The sequence below is a fragment of the Netta rufina genome, assembly GCF_964035555.1.
Source record: "Netta rufina genome assembly, chromosome: 1".
Taxonomy (NCBI): domain Eukaryota; kingdom Metazoa; phylum Chordata; class Aves; order Anseriformes; family Anatidae; genus Netta; species Netta rufina.
Genome location: NC_140123.1, coordinates 78568143 through 78588470, shown reverse-complemented (window position 1 = coordinate 78588470; position 20328 = coordinate 78568143). Strand labels below are relative to the sequence as shown.

At 41.1% G+C, this 20328-nt stretch overlaps 1 protein-coding gene across 2 annotated transcripts; it reads right to left on the bottom strand.

Annotated features, from left to right (window-relative positions):
* Positions 1-2963: 2963 nt before the first annotated feature.
* On the bottom strand, positions 2964-19286 carry TCEANC (transcription elongation factor A N-terminal and central domain containing). Of its 2 annotated transcripts, XR_014618474.1 has the most exons (4): positions 19194-19215; positions 15689-15795; positions 4274-7465; positions 2964-2976 (listed from the first exon to the last, which is right to left on the bottom strand). XR_014618474.1 is itself a non-coding variant. In XM_084287679.1 (3 exons), the coding sequence occupies exon 3, from the start codon at positions 7455-7457 to the stop codon at positions 6375-6377; it is 1083 nt and encodes a 360-aa protein (XP_084143805.1). In that variant the 5' UTR covers positions 7458-7465; positions 15689-15795; positions 19194-19286; the 3' UTR covers positions 3897-6374. The 2 variants fall into 2 exon arrangements, 1 of the variants encoding a protein (XP_084143805.1); XM_084287679.1 differs by lacking the exon at positions 2964-2976 and having other exon boundaries at positions 3897-7465; positions 19194-19286.
* Positions 19287-20328: the final 1042 nt, after the last annotated feature.

Sequence of the window (20328 nt, the reverse complement as noted above, 5' to 3'; positions counted from 1 at the left end):
AGGAAAGCAATCTAATGAAACTGGAGATAGGATATTTTCTGTGTTCTTACAACGTGTTATGAGGACAGGGCAAACTGTAATTAAAAATTAAAAGAGCAGAAATGCGTTTAAGTGCGTTTGAAGAGGCTCCCACATCATCAAGAGGGATAGGTGATTATAGGCTTGAGGGAAGAGCCTTTGAAACACCAGCTTGCTCAAACAGCCATCACATGCTGTGGGTCACAAGGGAGATGCAATCAGACAGGATTTGCCACTTGCACAGTCATCTGGGTTTGGATCTGATGTACAACACGGCCTAAGGAATGGAAAACAAGATCTCAGTATTATCTAAAGGAAATGTCTCCTACTGACAGCAGCAGGATCTTTACAAGGCCACCCATGCTAGAGGCAAATCTGATGACACTGAGCCCATTCTTAGTTAACAAAGCTGGACTTTGAAAAATTTTCAGTACTTGTTTCCTGGGACCTGCTTTCATCCAACACTGAAGTAGAACAGAAAGCGCTGGGTGGGTAGAAGACAGCATCTTTAAATGGTGATGATCCTATGACAGAAGTTCTGGTCATAATTTTGTGATTCAAAAAGAAAAAAAAAAAAAAAAGTCAGCTTTTGGACTTTTGGAAGCTGAGGAAATATTTTTTTTTTTTTCCTTTTGGGGATGCAGCTACCATTTTTTTTGTAATTTTTTTTTTTTTTTTTAGACAACACTGATTCTCTGGCATTTAGATACATTTAAGGAAGTTTTAAAATTTGAGTTGGGAACAAAATTCTTAAATTTAGGAGATGTACCTTTGTTTCTTTTGCATAGGAACATTCAAAAATGTAGAAAAGGAGCACGGTGTAATCATGCCTGCGTTTTTGCAATGTTGTAAATGGAGCTACTGTTATGATTAAGCTTAAAACATACACACAGGTGCTTGAGGGTCAGGAATGGATGCCCCTTTTCCCTCAGTTCCCCCCGTTACTCTTATTTGTGTATATTACCAGAAGTACTTGCTGCAGCACGGCCAGGAAGCCCAGATGAGCACTGCTGCTGGCGGGGCTGTGTGTGCAAAGCCAGCCTCAGCAGCAGGCCAAAGGAAATGCCTGGCTGAGACATGGTTTGGCCCATGCACACGAAAACCGCTCAGCTTTCAGCCTTGGGGCTACAGTGGTGCCTCAGACCTTGCCCAAGCCCCAGGCCAGCAGTGGCCATGTTGCCACCTGGGCACGGCCTCCTTGCTGGAGGCTTTGTGTCACCACCGGCCCCTGGCCCTGCTGCCTTGGCCGGGTGCTGCAGGAGGGGCACCCGCTTCCTGGGGTCTCCATCCCAGTCGTGTCACCCCTCCTGCGCTGGCAGTACTGGGAGCGGATGGATGGGTGTTCCTGTGCCGAGTACCATTGACGTGCAGCAGACCAGTGTCATGGCTAGTGGAGGACAGTGGGGTTTTTCATGCGAGAGAAAGTTCTGTGTCAGCAAAGCTCTCGTGTAACGCAGCTCATGAATAATGCTTTTTACCATCCGTAGCTGGCAAGGAGACTTTGTCCCATCCTGGGAAGTGATGGCAGGGCCTCAATAAAACATGACTTTGTCATCTCCTGGCTGAATCACAACAGTAAAAAATAAGGGGATGTGAAGTCATCTGCCTTTATTGCTCTGCTCATATCCAAGAAATTATCAAAGCGCTCTTGTTTCATTCCTTATCTTCCAGGCACTCAATGACCTGGGCCATTACACCCTGAAGACACCCTGAAGGACTGTAATTCAACAGATTTGCTCTTTAGCCATACCCTGTGACCAGGTAACTTCTCATTTTGCCAAGGGGAGGGGAAAAAAAAAAAAAAAAGCTGTTCTATTGTAAATACCATGGGGCAGACTGAAATGAATACGTTTTAAATAAACAATAAACATCACCATTTCCTTTTTTCCTTGGAAAGGAAGAAAGAGTTATAAACTATAAATGGCTGCAGAGCAAGGTGCTACAGGAAAATGGTCATGAGGGAAAAACAAAAGGCCCTCAGCAGGACTGAGTTAAGTGGATCCTGACAGTGTTATCTCCAGGAACCAGGAGAAGTGTTGTCATTAATATTCACTCCCATTCATCAACTCCTATTTGCAGAAAACTTCTCACGGTAATGTCTTTGCTTCTACATCAAAATTTGTTTGAATTTCAGTGTTAATTTTGCTCTCACCTTCTGAAGAGACAAGTCTTACAGCTACAGGTTGCTTAAACTTTGAGTGCAATCTACATTTTAACACTAACTTATTGCTACTATTAATTCATAGGATAAAGGGAGTAGCTAAATTTACAGTTTTTCTGGGGGGGGAAAAAAAAAAAGAAAAGAAAAGAAATACAGACCTTATTCAGCATACATTTGCCTGTTTGAATTCCTTCTGATGTCATGCCTGTTTGTAGAGGAGCATCATGGATATGCCAAACATCATACCAAAAATCCAAAAATAATAGTCTTTGCTTTAAGAAATTGAAAGCTTTTTTTTTTCTTCCTCTATCAGGAACAAACTTAAAAGAGAAGACTTAGACAACATAAAATAATCTCACTTTTCAAAGCTGTCTTCTTAGTCTTGTTTTGGGACTCTTGACACTCCTTGTACTCAGTAACCCAGACCCTCATGCTGTGTGATTGCAAGTTGACTTTTTAGAGCCATTTTGAGCCAAAGCATATAATCTTATCCAGTCAAACATTTTAAGCCTGTGCAGTTACACAATCTAGGAAGGGACAACATAACCTATTGACAAACTGCAGCCTGGAGCAGTACTTTGCATAGTGAAACTGAGACCGCACCTTTTTTAAATAAGAACAAAGTCTGCATCACTTACCCGAACAATTCTCTCACATTTGACACTGCACGTCTGCACAGTATGCTGATATATAGCAGCACATGACACCACATGACACTTGCTTTCTACGAAACCTTTCCAGTCATGAGGGTAGGATACAATCGCAGATGGAAAAAATGGCTGAAGTAGTAATGAACTCTGTTAGGTGAAAATAAGATGTGATCAAGAACATAATAAAATAATTCATGAGTTTATATTGTTTCATCGACTGTTAAATGCTGATTTGCCACACACTTATCAACGTGAACTAGGCATGAAGTGAAACTGAACCTGGACAAGTTTTTTTCAGCAGCACTGGAACAAGCAAGGCCTCATTTCCTATGCGTGTCCTAAGCATACTTAACAACGGACCCCATTCACTCTCCCTGCCTCCCAATACTTCCTTTTCCTTTCCACCAGTACTACCAGATCTCTTCCTTGTCCCTGGCTTATTCTGTGCCTGGCTTTAAGGTGTGTTGACTGGGCGCTAGCAGCTTAAACAGACTTGGTAACTCCTGAATAAAGCGAAGGCCTCCAGCTCTTCCAACAGGAACAGAAACTCTCATAACAATTACTGACATTTACAAAATTTACAAATATACTCTTCATACTTTAATGTCTAGGTTTTTATGAAGTCCCGTTAAAAACAGCTATCAGGTTCAATTGTTACTGAGAAGGAAGGCCCCTTCTCAGTTGTGTTGGGGTGTACAGCTTAGCACTGTACACTTAGTGACAGGCAGATCAAAAGAAAATGTTACACGTTATGCCACAAATGTAGTCAGTAGGACAGCTACACTGTCTTACTGCTGAAATTTATTCTGACAAAAAGACTGGCCAGGCCTTGCAACATTTTCCCTTCCCTAGGGCAAGCCTTGGATGAGCTGTACATTACTGGAATGGCTTCAAAACCACCTGCAGGCAGAAATTATTTACACATGTTCGTTGCTCATGGCTAAATTCAAGTCCCTTGCTGGAGGAGGTTCTGGGACAGCACCGCGTGGGTGCCCAGCTCTGCTCAGCAGCACCGCGACCTGCAGGGTGGCTGCAGAGAGCTCTGTACTTACTGAGAACTACGGGAGTATTTCTTTGCCTATGGCTTTACTGAAACCAAAAAATAGTACTTATAATCATCAATTCCAGCTCGTGTAAGTGCTGGCAAAGTCAGATATAAGATCGGTTACATACATGAAAGTTGAGGGCCTGTCATAATGCTTTAATATTTGTTCAATCCCACCAAAACACATTTTCACATAATAAAATCTAGGTAATGCCACAGTAAATTACACTGCTGAAGGTTAACTATTAACACTTTATTTCACAAAATGGATTTTTTTTTTTTAATCAATTAATTCTAAGTAGCTCTTTTAACATCAGGTTGCACACCATTTTCGTCATATACAAATAAAAGCCCATTTTCTCTTTTCATTTTTTAATTCACCAACAACGTTTTTCTCACCTCATGCCCCTACCTCCTTTCTCTGACAGGTCACTAGGCTGGAAAGCTCCACCAAAGTGCTGACAAGGCTCAGCCACCTTACGGATAGATGTGCACAGGAACTGCCCCTAGCTCCTCTGGCAAGTCACTCGGTAGGTTTCTCTGCTCAGCTGCTGAGTTTAGCCTTAAACTGCAAAATGCCTGCTGTGCTTTTGTAAAAGATAACTCCCTTACAGCCAACTATGCAGTTTTAATGTGTTTATACAACAGGGTGAACTGAAACAATTTCCTTTGTGCCTCAACCATGACATTGGCAATTTATCGACCCATTTCACCTCCTAGACCATACCCCAACAAGGAAACTCATTATGAAGTTTCCTACCAGTTATACTGCTCTGCTGCAAGACCCTCATTTCTCAGACAGTGCATACATTCTTCACTGTTTCCTTAGCCCACATCTTGACACATTCATGTGCTCAGAAAATTAGGATTCACTGCAAGACCCATTTCCTCTAACGTGTAAACATTTAAGTCAAAAATAATGAAATACATGAAGTTGGGACACACAGTATAAACAGTCTTCCACAGATCCATACACAGCTGTGAAATATACCTGGACTTGGGTGGTTCTCTTAAGTTCAGAAAATAAGCTTTCTTATTAAACTTTTTATCTCAACCCACGAATTTTCTAACTTTTGCTCTTCTGATTTTCTTCCCCCATCCCACTGGTGGAAGGTGAGTGAGTGGCTATGTAGTACTTAGCTGCCTGCCAGGGTTAAACCACAACCCATGTGCAGTCTTATATTGAAAATGTGAGCTTCAAATGGATAGACTGGCAAATCTTTTTTTTTTTTTAATTTTTTCTCCCAGTAGATATAGAAAGATAAGGGGGAAGTTCATTTTTGCTTCCATTTGCTAACTGTCTTCTTTTACACTCCATTTTTCATTACTTTTTTTTTCCTTTTGGACATTACTCCTCAAAACAACTTAATAAGCTCACACTCACTTGCAAAAAGTGACTTAATTGAGGAGCTGAATCCATGCTGAACTTTTTGCATTGCATACAAGTGTGTGAAATGCAGCTTTGGAAACAGTCTGTTTACTGTAAACTAAATTTACGTTCTGCAAAAGAATTCCAGCTAAAGATAATGAAAACTCCAAGTACACAGTACCCTGGGGAAAGAACAACTGCAGTACTTGGAATATTTTTAATGGGCTTACCAATGAACAGTCCAGTCTTAGCTGCAGAGTTACCATTTGTAATAGATTTTTTAAACACACCAAAATACATATTTAAAAAAAAACAAAAACAAATTTGTTCAGAGCATCTTCAAAAATAACTTAGCAATTTTTTAAAAACATTTTTTGCAATTTGTAATTGCAACTACATAGTGTCAACATAAAATCTTAAATTACGCGGTTTCAAGAGACACCTTCTCTTATAAACATCTCTCAAGTACTTCTTGAAGAGGGACATGTGGAGGTTTTACTCGGGTGGGCAGCCGAGTTCACCACGGAAGCTCTTTCACTCTCCCTCCTCAAAGAGGAAGAGGGAGAAAATATGACGCAAGGAGCTCAAGGTTTGAGATAAGGACAGGGATCAACAATTATTGTAACAGGCAAAACAGACTCAGAGTAGGGAGATAGTAGTAAGATTTGTTGCCAATTAGTAACAATCCAGAGAAGTAAGAAACAAAGGAAAGAAACCAAAAACGGCTTCCCCCTATTCGCCCTCTCCCACCTCCTTTCCCCAAGCAGTGCAGAGGAACAGAGGAATGGGGGTTATGGAGCCCACTTCTTATCCGCTGCTCCTTCTCGGTCACTCCTGTCCCCTGTGCTGTGGGGTCCCTCCCACGGGATGCAGTCCTTGGTGAACTGATCCTGCGGGGACTGCCCACAGGCAGCAGCTCTCCAAGCACTGCTTCCACACGGCTCCATCCCATGGGGTCCATCCCCCAGGAGCAAACTGCTCCAGCACGGGTCCCCCACGGGTGGGCGGCACCTCCCCACAGACCCCCTGCTCCTGCGTGGGCTCCTCTCCACGGGCTGCAGCTCCAGCACGGGGCCTGCTCCACAAACTCGTCTGCCCACCTGAGTAAAACCACCACAGGACAGGACAGCCTTACAAACAAACCCATCTGCTGTGATACCATTGTTCTCCACATTTGTTACAAATAACGTAAGTCAACATTTGTTCATCTGGATTTGTGTTTCGCACCCAACCTGGAAGAAACAGAGTTCCTCTGGCAATCATAGTGACAGTACAGTCAAATTTCTCACAGCGCCTACACTTTATTTTGTTTGTCTGAGTGCCATTAATAACTTGTGGAAGCTGATGTTCCTGCACAGATGACTCTGTGTACAGGGCCCTGAGCTGTTTCAGTTCATCACTGGCCATTTCCATCACTGTCATCTCAGCAAAAGCCTTTGGACTCAAAGTCCCTGAAAAAAGGTTACATTTTAAGTGGCTATTTTTAGGGTTCTTCAGGTTAGAGACTTTACTTCTGATGCAATTTTTATACTTCTTGTCATTCTTAGAATGAAGAGCAAAAACATGTTCTTCGATTTCTTTAGATAGCTCTAGCCATTTATCAGTTTCTTCTTTGTCTTTGGCAGAATCACTCATAGCTTTGTAAAGAAGATCTGCACATTTACACCTCAGAGCTCTCATTTGATCCTGCTGCAAGCTTGCTTCATTAACAGGAGGTTTAGAATCTTTGCTATCAATACATTGTTCCTCAAAAGGGGGGAGCTGTTCCAAGCTGCCTTCTGAGTCATTGCATACCACATTTTTAACAGTTTGTGACGGGACCAAAACTTGAGAAGGGGCAGCACCTAATACTTCCTGCTGACTTGGCCCTTCAGACAGCAACTGTTCTCTGGGAGTCACACCGAGATGTTCAGTTTCCTCTTTTACATTCCCAGAAACTGGCTTCTTAACTTGCACTGACTGAACACAGTTATTCTTGTAAAGTGCTTTCCACTTTGACAATAGCTGCTTTGCTTTCTTCTTCAACTCTACTGAAGGGCAGCTCTTGAGTACTCTGTATACAGCCTTGGTAACTTCTGTCCCCTGAAGATATTCAATAGTCATATCAACAGCTCCAAGCTCTTTAAGATGATCCTCAATATCTTGGAAATTGTTCCCAGAGAGTAGCTTCTCGATACAATGGGCTCTGTGTACAATAATTTTCTGGTCAGACATTTTTAAATCTGAAAGCCAAAAAAATATATATTTAATCACATTTACTACAGTTATGACATTTATTAAATCATTTTCTCTATATTCTCACAAGTGCGTTTTTTTTTCCTGTCTGTTATTTGACACTATTTTTTCTGCATAATATCACTTTTTTGCCAACTTTCCCTTGAAATGGTGTACAGTGGAGTTTGCAGAGCAAATGCAGAGCACAGAGGAAGCTGGGTCCTGGGCAAGTGCACGCAGGCATGCAAGTCTAACACATGCAAGGAAAACACTGGCAGAAAGAAGAGACCAGGGACTTCTGATGAGGCAGAGTTAGAAGTTTTAAAAGTAGGGCATGACAATAATTTTTAAGGAATAACCAAAGTGTTTTGCCAAAAATCACACCAAGACACTGACAGAATAATAAGACATTTGTCAAACTACACACACCAGGAGATTGGCAACTGGTGCAAAGAGACAGGTAACTACACGACCACCCTGCCATTTGAGATTACAGGTGGATTTTGCAGCGTTTCATGCATTAGCAGACTCGTACCAGTGGCCTACCAAGGATCAGTGAGTTCTGAAACTTTGTATTTTTCAGTAAAGGCACCAGATGAACACTTGTTGATGTTTAAAATGTTACCAAATATTTCCCCTCCCAAGTCTTTATAGGCAATGTATCTCACCCTCTTTACACACAAAATAATAAAAATAGGATTAGGGATTTCACAGTATTGGTGTCAACAAATTGCGTTTACTGAAAATGCTGATTTTGGAGAATGTTTGTTTTTCCATCACACAAATTCAAAATCTATGAAAAATTAGGTCTATTAAAAATCATGTCTGAGGCCTTCTGATGTAGCAGCTATTTGAACAACATCATGTCCTCACACTGCTGAACACATTCTGTACTAGCCTCCTGATAATCTCCAAGGGCAGACTTGTAAGTAAACACTGCACTAATTTAATCTGAAAGTTGCAGTGACCTGGAAGTTTACCCCAAACCAAGGGAGATGATTGCTGCCATCCTTCCAGAATGCATATGCAAATAATCCTTCTCAGAAAAAAAATGATGTATGTCTCAACTTTTAGGAACCTGCATATAAACATCTTTTTCTACTTTTCACTGTTTCCAAGCATCCGACTACAAACTCAGCACAGGCTGCAATGGTACAGAGTATCAGGAAAAGGGGAGTCCAGAAAATCCACAGTGATTTTTGTTCTATTTATTTTAAATCAGTTATCCCTGTGACCATACCTTAATTTGGCAAGATTTTTTTCACAAATCATTACACTAAGTAGTGAGATGTTTGGCTATCATTTAGTTTTTAATAAAACAAACATATTTCCATTTGGTTCCTCATAGTTCTTCTTTAGTTAAAATCAACCAAACAGGTGTTGGCATTAGAAGACTAATTTGGAGTAGGAAGCCACGTGGAGCAGAGCTATGTTACTTCAAAAGAGTAAAATTAACCAGCTAACGCGGGAATGGTATCTGACTAAAAAATACTGAGCTAAGTAACTTGTTCAAGCACCTGCTGAAGATGTCACTTTTCAGGCCTCCTGAGGAACTTCAAAGACCACCATAACTCCGCATGAGGAATTTCTTAACAAACAGTAAGGAGCTGAACACATTATACTGGGAGCTACCAAGCTATGGTTTGTGGCTACTCTGCAGCACGGTTAAGCAAGTGAGACTGACGTAACTCAGTGGATCTTAAGCCCCAAACCACATTCTGTTCCTCCGTGACCCACGAGCCTCAGCAATAACTCAACCTTTCACTTGTTATGCAAGCGATCATGTGTTATCTTTCTTCCAAAAGCTTCTCGTTACAGCTGCTAGCAGAGAGGCAAATCAGCCTAGTAAACTTTTAACAGGTCCTCGTTGTTGCCCTTTCCCTTGCTAGCTCTGTCATCACGTTACAGTTTGACAATCAAGGCTGGGCAGCTCAAAAACAGCGACACCTACAAGCCAGTGGCTGAAGCTGAATACATCCTGATTCTGCTCTACAAAACGCCACTTGCAGTTAGAGACTGATAGGAGGCCAGCTACACACGTGCACATTCAAAGGAGCCCATAAGCAGATGTCTTGCACCATCACTGTTTCCATGATGAAATCTCCTGAGAATGAGGGAAGAGGAGGGAAAAGAGAGACGGGTGGATAATTTGCACGCCCTGCTGCTTTCAATGACTACTGGGCTAGCTGACTTGTTCTGTGTGTGCCAGAAATACGTTCAAGCTTTAGGCAGGGCCTTGGAGCTCCACAAAAAAAAAAAAAAAAAAAGGAGAGAGAGATGGAGAGCATAAACCTTCATTGTGTTTCTGTAAGCACAAACTACAGACCAACCTGACCTCCACAGTGAGTGCTCTCTGCTTGCACTTACCCTGTCTTTAAACAGCTCGTTCTTGCCTGACATTTTGAAGTCCCATGAGACCTCAATAACAGCTATAACAGAAACTGATTTGCTGAAGTAGTTTCAGAAACAGGATACATTATTCAAATACACTAGCTGAACTCTATGCATTGCCATACTGAAAAGCACATAGACTTGCATCCTGTCTCATCTGACCAGCCACGTAGAACTTGTGAGAGTGGAAGAGTTGTTTTTTTGCAGGGTGGCCACCATTTCAGCAGGACAGCTCCCTCCTGTCTCCCAAACACTAAGCAGCTGACGTTATTAGTCAATGATCTGCTGGCATATACTGTTTTTCATCCGACCTAGGGCAGAGGCAGGTACACTTGCATACTCAGTCAGTGTGATTGCCCTGTGCCTTAGATTCAGCTCTGCTCCTTCTAACGTGCCTTAAATGTAATTTTCTTCAGTGTTTGTACCTATTAATATACATAGAGTATTGTGCTACACATAGCATAAAGTACACTTACCCAAATGCAGGATGGCTCATGAAATCTCTACATCTAGTATTTGGTACGCAGGTTAGTAAAAGCCATGCCTTTTATTTTGGTTTATCTTCAGTCTTACTCCACCGGCACGTATTTACAGTGAGGAAGAGCCACATGGATAGGAGCCTGTTATATAAAGCTGTGGTGCTGCAGAGCTCCCCTACCTCCCACTTACTGTATCAACAGCTTCAAACATGCAAAATTACTACACACAAAGTGCTCTGGTGATAATTTGGCCACACATACACTTTTACCCTGTGACAACGATGTGGTATTTTGTCTTTCACTGAGAAGTATGCTTCATAAAAGTTCCTTCTCTAATAGTGCAGGTGAGGATCTGTATATAGCAAATGCCATGTGAGGTCAGTATCAGCTGCTTTTTGGTAGTTGTCCTAGCTCATGGTCATGCACCTGACCCTCAGCAGCCCAGCAGGGTGGCGAGGTGAAGACATGCCCACTTCTGCGGCTAATTGCACACAGGTAAACTGTAAGGCTGAAAAAGCTTCCTTCAGCTCTACGGCCACTGGCAGTCACTTTCAGAAGGGGTGACTGCCACAAAGCCTCAGAGGGCAGCTGGAGCCCACACAGCGGCACGTGCAGCGAGAGCTCAGCTTGCTGCCACACATCACACTGAATTACCTGACACTTAGCTATGGACACACAGCTATTCAGAAGGAGCTGACATACGCTAATTCATTACCCCACAGTATGATGTATTTTTTTCTAGTAGGCAGATCTAAGAGAACCAGGTACGTTTGTTTTGTTTTTTAACCCTGTAATAGATATACAAAAGGTTGCTTTGATTTAGATTAAATGTAGCATACACAGTCTATGTTAAAACTTTTTCTGTGCATGCACACTACGGCAGTAATTAAATTCGTAGAAATTTTAAGATCTTTGTAGTCATGTGTGTACTTTTTAAAGTTTATGCGACATTAAATTCAAGTAAGCAGCAGTTAAACAAACTGAAAATATAATATGGGCATGAAAATATGAAAAATGATTAAAAACTAATTTGGGAAATTCAACTACTTAATAGACTACTCACATTTATGTCAAAACAATCAGTTCTGAGGAAATGCTTTCCTCAACATATATGAAAAATAGCAGAGAACTAAATGACTCCCCTATTCAGCAAAGCTACATAAAAGAAAGAATAAGTCATCAAAATATGTGACAAGAAGAGAATTGAAATCTGTAATTAACAACTCCAATGGAGTGGAATATTCATTGGCAACTGACAGAAACCCAAGCAACAGCCAGCAGGGAAATCACTAAGTAAACAATAAATATGTCTTTATTAATGAAAAATGGTAAGGCTTCTAGGGGGTAAGCATTCTTTGAATGTCACTGGCTTTGCTGAGTACAGCTAGTTTGCAAAGGACTTTAAAATACTTTAGGATGAAAAGTGATACATACTTATAAAACACTACCTTATCTACTCAATCATAAATCTTAGTTTTGCTTCCAAATTAAAAGACAGTGTAGTGAGAAAAAAATGTTTATTTGTTGCTCCAAATCAAGCAGCAACTGGATTTTAATCCGTTTTAATCACTAAGACTGACAGCGAGCATTATTTTTACACGATCAGAAATTAAACAGATTACTGATCTATGATCTTACAAAGAACATATAAAGGTTGTTTGTTTTACAGCTTCAGGCTGTTGAAGGATGAGGTAGGACTCTTTCTTAACTCCAGGAACCCTGCATAGCATTTCACATTAATACACGATGTCTAGGACCTCTTCCACTTACAGAATCAAAGTACAACAAGATTCCCTCAGACAACTGCAGTAAACTTACTTTTCACGTTCTTACAGGGATAAACAAAGAATTACTGGTGCGGGGGTAATACCAGAGTGAATTTTGTAGCACAAATTCACTGTGAACCAAAGGAGAACAAGCCTGACCTCCTTCTTATCACACTCCTGTTCCTGATGTTGAACACTGATGTTTCTGCTGCGTAACAGGGTTTTGATGCTTTGTAGCAAGACAGCAAACAGATGACAGCAGACAGGCTGCTGCCTGCTGTCAAGGGATTGGTATTTTCAATGTCAGATACACGAAAGCATTGTTTGAAAGAAAAGTTATTTAAAAAAAAAAAAAAAGGAATTAACGTTTAAAACAACTCTAGTTCATCTACAAATATTCATCATTCTCCCTAGTTCGCAGATGACAAAATTGAAGCTTATACAGTGAAGTGTCCTGCCCAAGCTGGTTCAGCAGGTCAGGTGCTGAACAAAGAGCACTGTCATAGCCCTTTCACCCACTGCTCTGCTCCACTGATAACCCCACAGTTCGTAGTTTTCAACATCTGAGGAAAGAAAGGGCAGAATAAAGAGGAAGTTGGAGAAAGCCTCAACGCCTTTTGAAAAGAGAGCAAGTGTTTCACAGAAAGTGAGCTGCAGTTTTAAATGGGAAAATATTTTACCACTTGAGGGAGCTGTAGTATAGCAAACCCATGCAGTCTTGTGAAAACGTGCATAATGAGGAAATCCAGACTATAAGGAAAAAGGGAAAACTATTTCCTTATGACCTTCAGGAAACCTCACATTTTTAGGGTACCTATTTGCCTAAATTTGGAAAACAAAGAGCATGTCCAAAGGTGCCAGGACACGGAAAGGACAGAAAAGGTGCATCCCTCATCTAGTCTGCCCTGCACACTGCTCCTTCATTCAACATTTTTAAAATTTAGAATTAGGCCACTTCCCTACCTGATTTAATGCTATTTGGCAAATGCTGCTCAACAAACATTGGTAAAATTAACTGAATCACACAGTCAGTGTTCTGCTGTCTTCCTAGTACCAAGAGGTAAGAAACCCAAGAAAAAGGTGAGCAGACAACAACGTTCTTTTCCTGGTGTCACAAAATTCATCGTGATTTTTTGGTACTGCAGAGATGCAAGAACAGAAGTCTGAATGCTAACACTGCAATCTTGTGCTGTACAAAATAAACATCCCCATCTCTCTGACAACTACACAAGGTATTTCCATCCTGCCTAACTTTAGCAAAGCAGGAGAACATCTGTTTGAATTTCAAGTGTCTATTGAACAAGGTAGAGACTGGCTCGTGTTTACAATTAGACTCTCTAATACCGTGCTGATGAGGTACTTGCCAAATCCTTAGGACCTCTCACACTGACTGCATGGCATGAGTCACTTGTGTACACAGGAACAAATGACAGTGATCAATAAAGACCTTTTAAGTCAGTTTGCTTCCAAGGAGGAAAAAAAACCCTACAGACTACCTCAGGTTTGAAATGCGTCACCTACTTCACCTTGGTTTACCAGCAGGAGTTGGCTGCACTAAGACAAACCCCAAAGGCATCCACGTAAGTGTAGATGAACACCCTGGAAGGGCAGAGCAGGCTGAGCACCAGTCCTCTTCTCCCTTACCCCAACCCGAAGTGTAGATGATTCTTCGCCGGAGGAATTCTATGCAATTGCAAGAAAATTGGGATCACAGCCAAGACAAAGATCAGAAGCAGCCAAGTACTCCTAACAGTGCAACTAATTTTCTGCAAAATGACACGGTCAATGTTAGAGCAGAGACGGTGCACTGCACCTGGTCCTGGTACCATATTTTTTGCCTTGGGCAACCTAAATTCCCTATAAACAATGACAATGATCAAATGCTATTTTAAACTTGGAGCCTAAAAGGAATCCAGAGAAATCTCAGAGCCAACCCCCAGACCCCAAAACATTCCTTCATCTCATCTACAGCAGGAAAGCAGATATCAAAGATGTCACCAATAAATCATTTTCCAGGGCTTTTATTTCATCTTGGCAAAAATCAGCGCTCTTCCTGCCTCTCAGCAGGACTGCCTCCCACCCCAAAGACTATAAAGAACTATACAGAAATCCATCTCCAATGCAAAGCCACATGAATAACGCAGACTTAATCCAATAATAATTGAAATAATACAGCAGTGCTATTGCCAGATGTCCATGACAATCCAATAAATGACAGTTCACTGACTAAGACAGCCACCTTTTGGTCACTGGTCTAGTAGAAGTGGAGTACATGAGCTCAGAAACACTGCAAAATCATTCCCCCAAAATCTCTGCTGCACTTGCACATGGAGTAGAACCACAGTGAGGAAAAAAGGGAAGAGAAAATTAACTGAAAATACTATGTAAAACATGTTTTCAATACATTTTCCAGGACAACAGCTAGTATAAGAGCATGTGAATAATAAAATGTAGTCTGACAGAGCAGTATTGTTCTGCATCGTCTACACCAGTGACTGAGCAACAGTACTCTTAACTGGTCTGGAGCTATAACCTGTGTCTACCCTCTATTTTGCCCACTGGACCCATTCTCTCAGGCTTTCCTCCAAGAGAGGGAGATTGCAGGGAGAAAGGGCAGAGCACACTGCATTCATGTGATGATGCAGCCTCTTAAAAGGTAATTTTTTGATCCCTATCTGGAGTTGTTTCTCCTAGAACCCCTCAATTTTAACTAAAAAATAATTTTATTTCCTTAAAATAATAATAAAAGAAAAATCAATAGACTGCATAATGAAGTTACCAAGCCTCAGGGAGAAGAGACTCATCAGCACATTTTTCTGATATGATCAAACAAACACGCATGGATTTAATGAGAAAAGAAAAGCTGCAGCCCTCAAACTGCTTAGCCACTAGCTTTGATCAACATCAGTATCTATATATATAAGCTGGAGCTCAGAAAAAGACTTAGAATACTACGGCTACACCGGATGAATAATAACAATTACTCTTCTCACAGGCAAGAACTAGCTGGAATTTAATTCATGAATTTAACAGCTACAGCTCTTTTGTGTTCTGGGAGTTCCAGCTGATGCTGCCATGGAAGCACACACCCTAATCGAGATGCTGCTGTGCTAAATGTTACAGGTAACTAATTATTCCACTGATCCAAAAATCTTAATTTCTGTTAATACAGTTGTTCCTTTTAATAGAATATTCCTAAGGAGTTAAAAAATGACAGAATTCGGTATCAAGTGGAGGTAGCAGCTAATCTTCACAATAGGACGGCTATGCAGGTTCAGAATGTATTCTGAAGCATTATGAGTCACTAGGGCAACAACAGAATGTTTGTATACCTCAGAGAGATTTGTCATTAATTACTTCAATTGAAATTACAAGCAAACAACATGAGCTTCCTTTTGCTTTAAGATTGGCACCACTTCACATAAAGAGACACGTGGTTTCTCTCATCTACAGTCACATGATTTTTCAGACTTAACTAATTTTATTATAAATTACACTCTCCGGTTTGGATACAAGGTCACGCCAATTTTCCAGGGGTTGTCTGTTTTTTCCAAGTCTCTATGATAAAGCTGTACCAAAACTGGCAGAGGAATACCTTTTTCTTGGCCCTTTTCCACCTCTTGCCTGTACGAGGTCCTTGCTGCGTTCACTGGTGCGCTGATTCTCTCCCCTGCTGGCACTTCCAGCAGCTCAGAAGTCAGTCTGTGGACAAATGGGATATATTTTCAAGACATGACTATTATTTTGGCCACAAGTGACAAGTATATATAGGAAAAGAAAAATGCTGAATGAAATTGAAGCAGATGATTCAAACGTGAATCAATACTACCTAGGGACACAGATTATGACATATGTGTTTTGTGTTAATTAACCTTCAAAAAGTCTAAGCCCTTTGCTTTAAAAGGGTTATACTTTTTTTTTTTTTTTTTTTTTTTTTTACAATTCACACGATAATAAATTAACAGAGTCTCTTACAACCTACACAGTATAGTTTATCATCTTTTCATGCAAAAAAAAAAAAAAAAAGCACAGGATTGTTACAAGTACATTTGGCATCTTCACAACGCAACTCCATTCTAAAGAACAAAGTTTACCATGGGACACAAAGAAAATGCCTATACCTTGCTGATAACATCACCTGCGTTAGTACCCAGCCAAACCTTCACTGTGTGGAAGTATTTACTTGCACTTCGTGAAATGATTATTTCATTTCCTAACATTGTTTTTTCCAATATTAACAGACTTCAAAATAAAAAGAATTTATCATTACTATAATATTTGTAAGACAATATGAAGAATGATATTTTGCCATTTTTCCGCAGCAAGAGGATGCTGTAAGCATTTTTTCATCACTTAAGAAACGTACCAGAAAATACCAACATAATTGAAGCAGCTTAGTGACATAGTTTATTAACTCTCTAATTTAATTAAACACCGTTAGTCTCCTAAACTATTCATCTGGATGGATGCAAGCAATCACATCCAAATTCTAATCACTTTGGACAGCAAACCAGCAGAACAATTCCAGCAAGGCTGCAACATCTTCCAAAAGGAAGCTGTTTTCTTCAAAACGCATTGACTATATTGGCTGATTGTACATATAGGTAATGCTAACAGTTCCAGTTCATGAAGCTCTCTCCCTCTTGCTATCTTTGGGATTGTATCAGACATCTGGACTACTCCCTCCATTTCATGCCTGTGCAGAAGACACATTCATAATGCTGTCCTCCAAACATTAGGAAATCATAATTCAAAATCTCTAACACACTAAGGTGGGCCTATCCCACATTTATTTATTTGTTCATTTTGAGTCTGTAATCTCTAGTGGTCACATCTTTCCTTCATAGCAAGGATGGCTAGTTTATGTGTTTGTTTTTTACAGAAAGACAACACTGCCACATACAACATGGCTCCACAAATCACTACTTGACAAAATTAAAGTTTTGAGCATTCTGTAGAACTCCTAAAGACTGACCGTGCTTTCCCTGTTCACATCTAATGATGACAGTAACATTAACTCTCATGATCCTGCCCAATAGCAGAGCTTTGCTTCACCATTTTCTAACTTCCTTTTGAATTTCTTGTCCTCTTGCTTTGGTAGAATCAGTTGTGATTTTTTAAAACCTTCCAGTGAAGTGAAGAATTGGTTGTGAGCTGCAGATTTAGAGCTGGCACACCTCATCTGACATTCTTGTTCATCTACTTCTTTTTCAGTCTCCACAAATACTGTTATTATTCTCTTGCAGACCCACAGATTTTAAACCTGCACAGCCTCAGTCTAAGCAAAGCTTCCCCACCTTTTCATAAGCTTCTGCACTGGCAGAGGTGTCCAACAAGACACACTGGCTTGCAGATAGGAGCCTAAATCAACAAGTAAAAAATATACTTACCACAAAACCTATCTATGCAAAGTACATTTGATTTGTTCATTTAATACTTTAGAAACAAAATATGAATAATGTTTGGAAAGAACAAGCAATTCTTTCTCTAGAATATGCATTTCCTTGCCAAAAAAGCTTTAAGATTATTCTTAATCACAGAGCTAGCAACGACTTCAATTCCAGCACAGTACAAGCAAAAGTAAATGTTCAGTCTGCATTGTCTTTTTATGGCAAAATGTACCGACAGAGTAGTATAAGAACAGGACACGTAAGTAATAAAAATCTGTTTTATGCACTTTTGCGAATGACTGCTTTTTCTGATCATTTATCAGATAAACACAGACTTTGTACTGGCTCTAACATTCAGTTTCTTGTTAAGTCTCAGCTTGATAATATTTCCGTTTCTTATTCAGCTGTTAAGGACACAATTCCATTAGATATCGCTTTATCATTCTTTTACAGGTTTTCCACTCAGAAATGATATAACCTTTTCCCTTTAAAAACAAAACAAAAAAAATTTACTACTTTTCTACATCCAAAGGAACATGTTCCTGATTGATTTAAAGAAAAAAAAAATGTTATTAACAAAGAGTATTTGTAAAATATTATTAGCACCCACTAAAATTCCTTCTGCTGAACTATGTGATAAAGCCTAAACATTTGAGAGTCTTGATCTGGACACTTGACATGTACTGACTGAAATAAGATATGAAATACCCTTGAAATGAAATGGATTTTTATGTATTTTATTATTAAAAACAATACTACATTGAGAAGGGTGAATTCTCTAATTCCTTTCTCAATTTGTGCTGACATTTGACTCATCTCTAGTCAACCACTGCATGGAGACAAATACCTAAAAAATGGCACCCACAACACTACCATTAGTGATATCCATCCTGCGATTTCAACGTTAAGAATTATAGGTGTGTATGATATAAATCAGTAGGGGGCCTACAACAGCTGAGAGAAGCAGGCCAGCCTTACGCATTTACATGAAACCAGCTGAGACATTCGCCTGTTGCAGAAGGCAGCAGCAGGTGACAGCTTATACAAGGAGGTTTGGAGTCGCTCTAAGGATGTCAGCGGCCAGCTACCATCACCATAACCTGGCCACCACACACCAGCATAAGCCATGAGATGGAAATCTGAATGCCAACTTTTCTGCAAGTGCTCCCATAAAACAGGTGGCCCACTTCAACTGTGATCATGCTCCCAAACACCACACAGGGGTACACTAACTACGTTTTTTGGTTTTTATCCCAATTCAAACACCACCCCCTCACGCCTGCTCCTCACGGCCACATCGCTTTAGGCTGCACACGGCTGCGTTGCTCAGTCCCCATCCTTCACCCTCTCCCCTTTGGCCTCTAGAGCCCTTAATGCCGCCACCTCACCGAACACAGTGCCCCAAAGGACACCGGCACTAAGGAACAGAGCAGCCCCAGGACGAAGGAGCCGCTTTGTGTCCCCCGGGGGTGGTGGCAGCGGCGAGGGACGCGGCTGCCCCATCCCGCCCACCCTGCGGCGCCATTTCAGGGTGCTGCGGGACGCCCCGCCGCCTGCTCCCGCTGGGGCTCACCCCTTCCCCCGACCTCACCCCCAGCCCCAGGAGCCGAGGAAGCATCTCCCCGGTGCTGCCGCGGAAGGCGGAGGCTGCTCCGGTGGAACACAAAGAGCCCTCGGCCCCTACCCCGGCACTACCGCCGGCGCCGTTACCTCCGCGCCGCTCCGCAACATGGCGGAGCCCTCCCGCTTCCTGCGCCGCGCCTCCGCCATCTTAGCGAGCGGGCGGCCGGGGGGTGAGCTCCTGTGCCGGCCCCCGGGAGAAAAGGAGATTAAAAAAAAAAAGGGGTTATAAATCTTACTGCACGCGGTGACGGGTACCTGTGTTGCATATACCAGATTAAGCAGTAAACGTGTTTTAAAGAAACACCGCAGCGCTTTCATATGCATTCTACACTGAGCGTTTAAAATGTGTTTGTGAAAGGTTAATATTTCTGGTCGGCTCTGCAGAAAATGCACGGGTGTGTGGTGGGGGTCGTTCTCAATTACAGCAGAAAACCTGCGATTTTTAAGGAAATGCTTTTGGTTTTATTCACTGATGTTTATTCACTATGTTGCCCTCTGCTGTCAGTAAAGGTTCCTGCCTCAAATTATCAAATACGATCAGCATAAATGCCCTTGTAGGGCAGGCACACCCCTTTTCCCCATTTTCACATAACGAACATCACCACTACTTATAACAATAAATAAATAAATAAATAATAATAATAATAATAATATATATATATATATAAAGTCTCTATAGACTGTAAAAAACAAACAAACAAACAAACAAAAAAAACAACGTATAAGCAATTTATTATATTATTGGAATGAGACAGGGATCAGTATTCTCATGCTATCAAACTGTTAATCGGTGGTGCTGCAGCAGTTGCATTATACACTGTTAAGTGAAGAATCCTGAATGATTGCTAATTTCCTTTAATACTTAACTCACAATGTATTTGTGTCAAGCTAATGAATTTGGAAGTGATTGAGTATAGGGTACAATGGCCAGCCCTGTTCCACATCATGTATTATGGACAACTGGTGATTGCAGACGAGGTAGGACTTCCTTTTTGCCATGTCGTTGTGGCTCATACAACAAAGCATGCAACAAAGCCTAACCCAAAGAATCTGTAGTTTTATGGAACAAGAGGAGATGAAGGATTGGCATTCCAGCACTGGTGCTGAGCTCCCTTGGCAGAATAGACACAAGAAGGAGCACAGCTCGCTCCTTGTGATTAGGCCTCCTATGAGCAGGGATCAGAATAGTTGACACCTGTCTTTCGAGGCAGGTTCCTCACTC

Excerpts from the sequence above, each read along its gene's own strand:
- TCEANC (XM_084287679.1), bottom strand. The coding sequence starts at position 7,457 with ATGTCTGACCAGAAAATTATTGTACACAGAGCCCATTGTATCGAGAAG.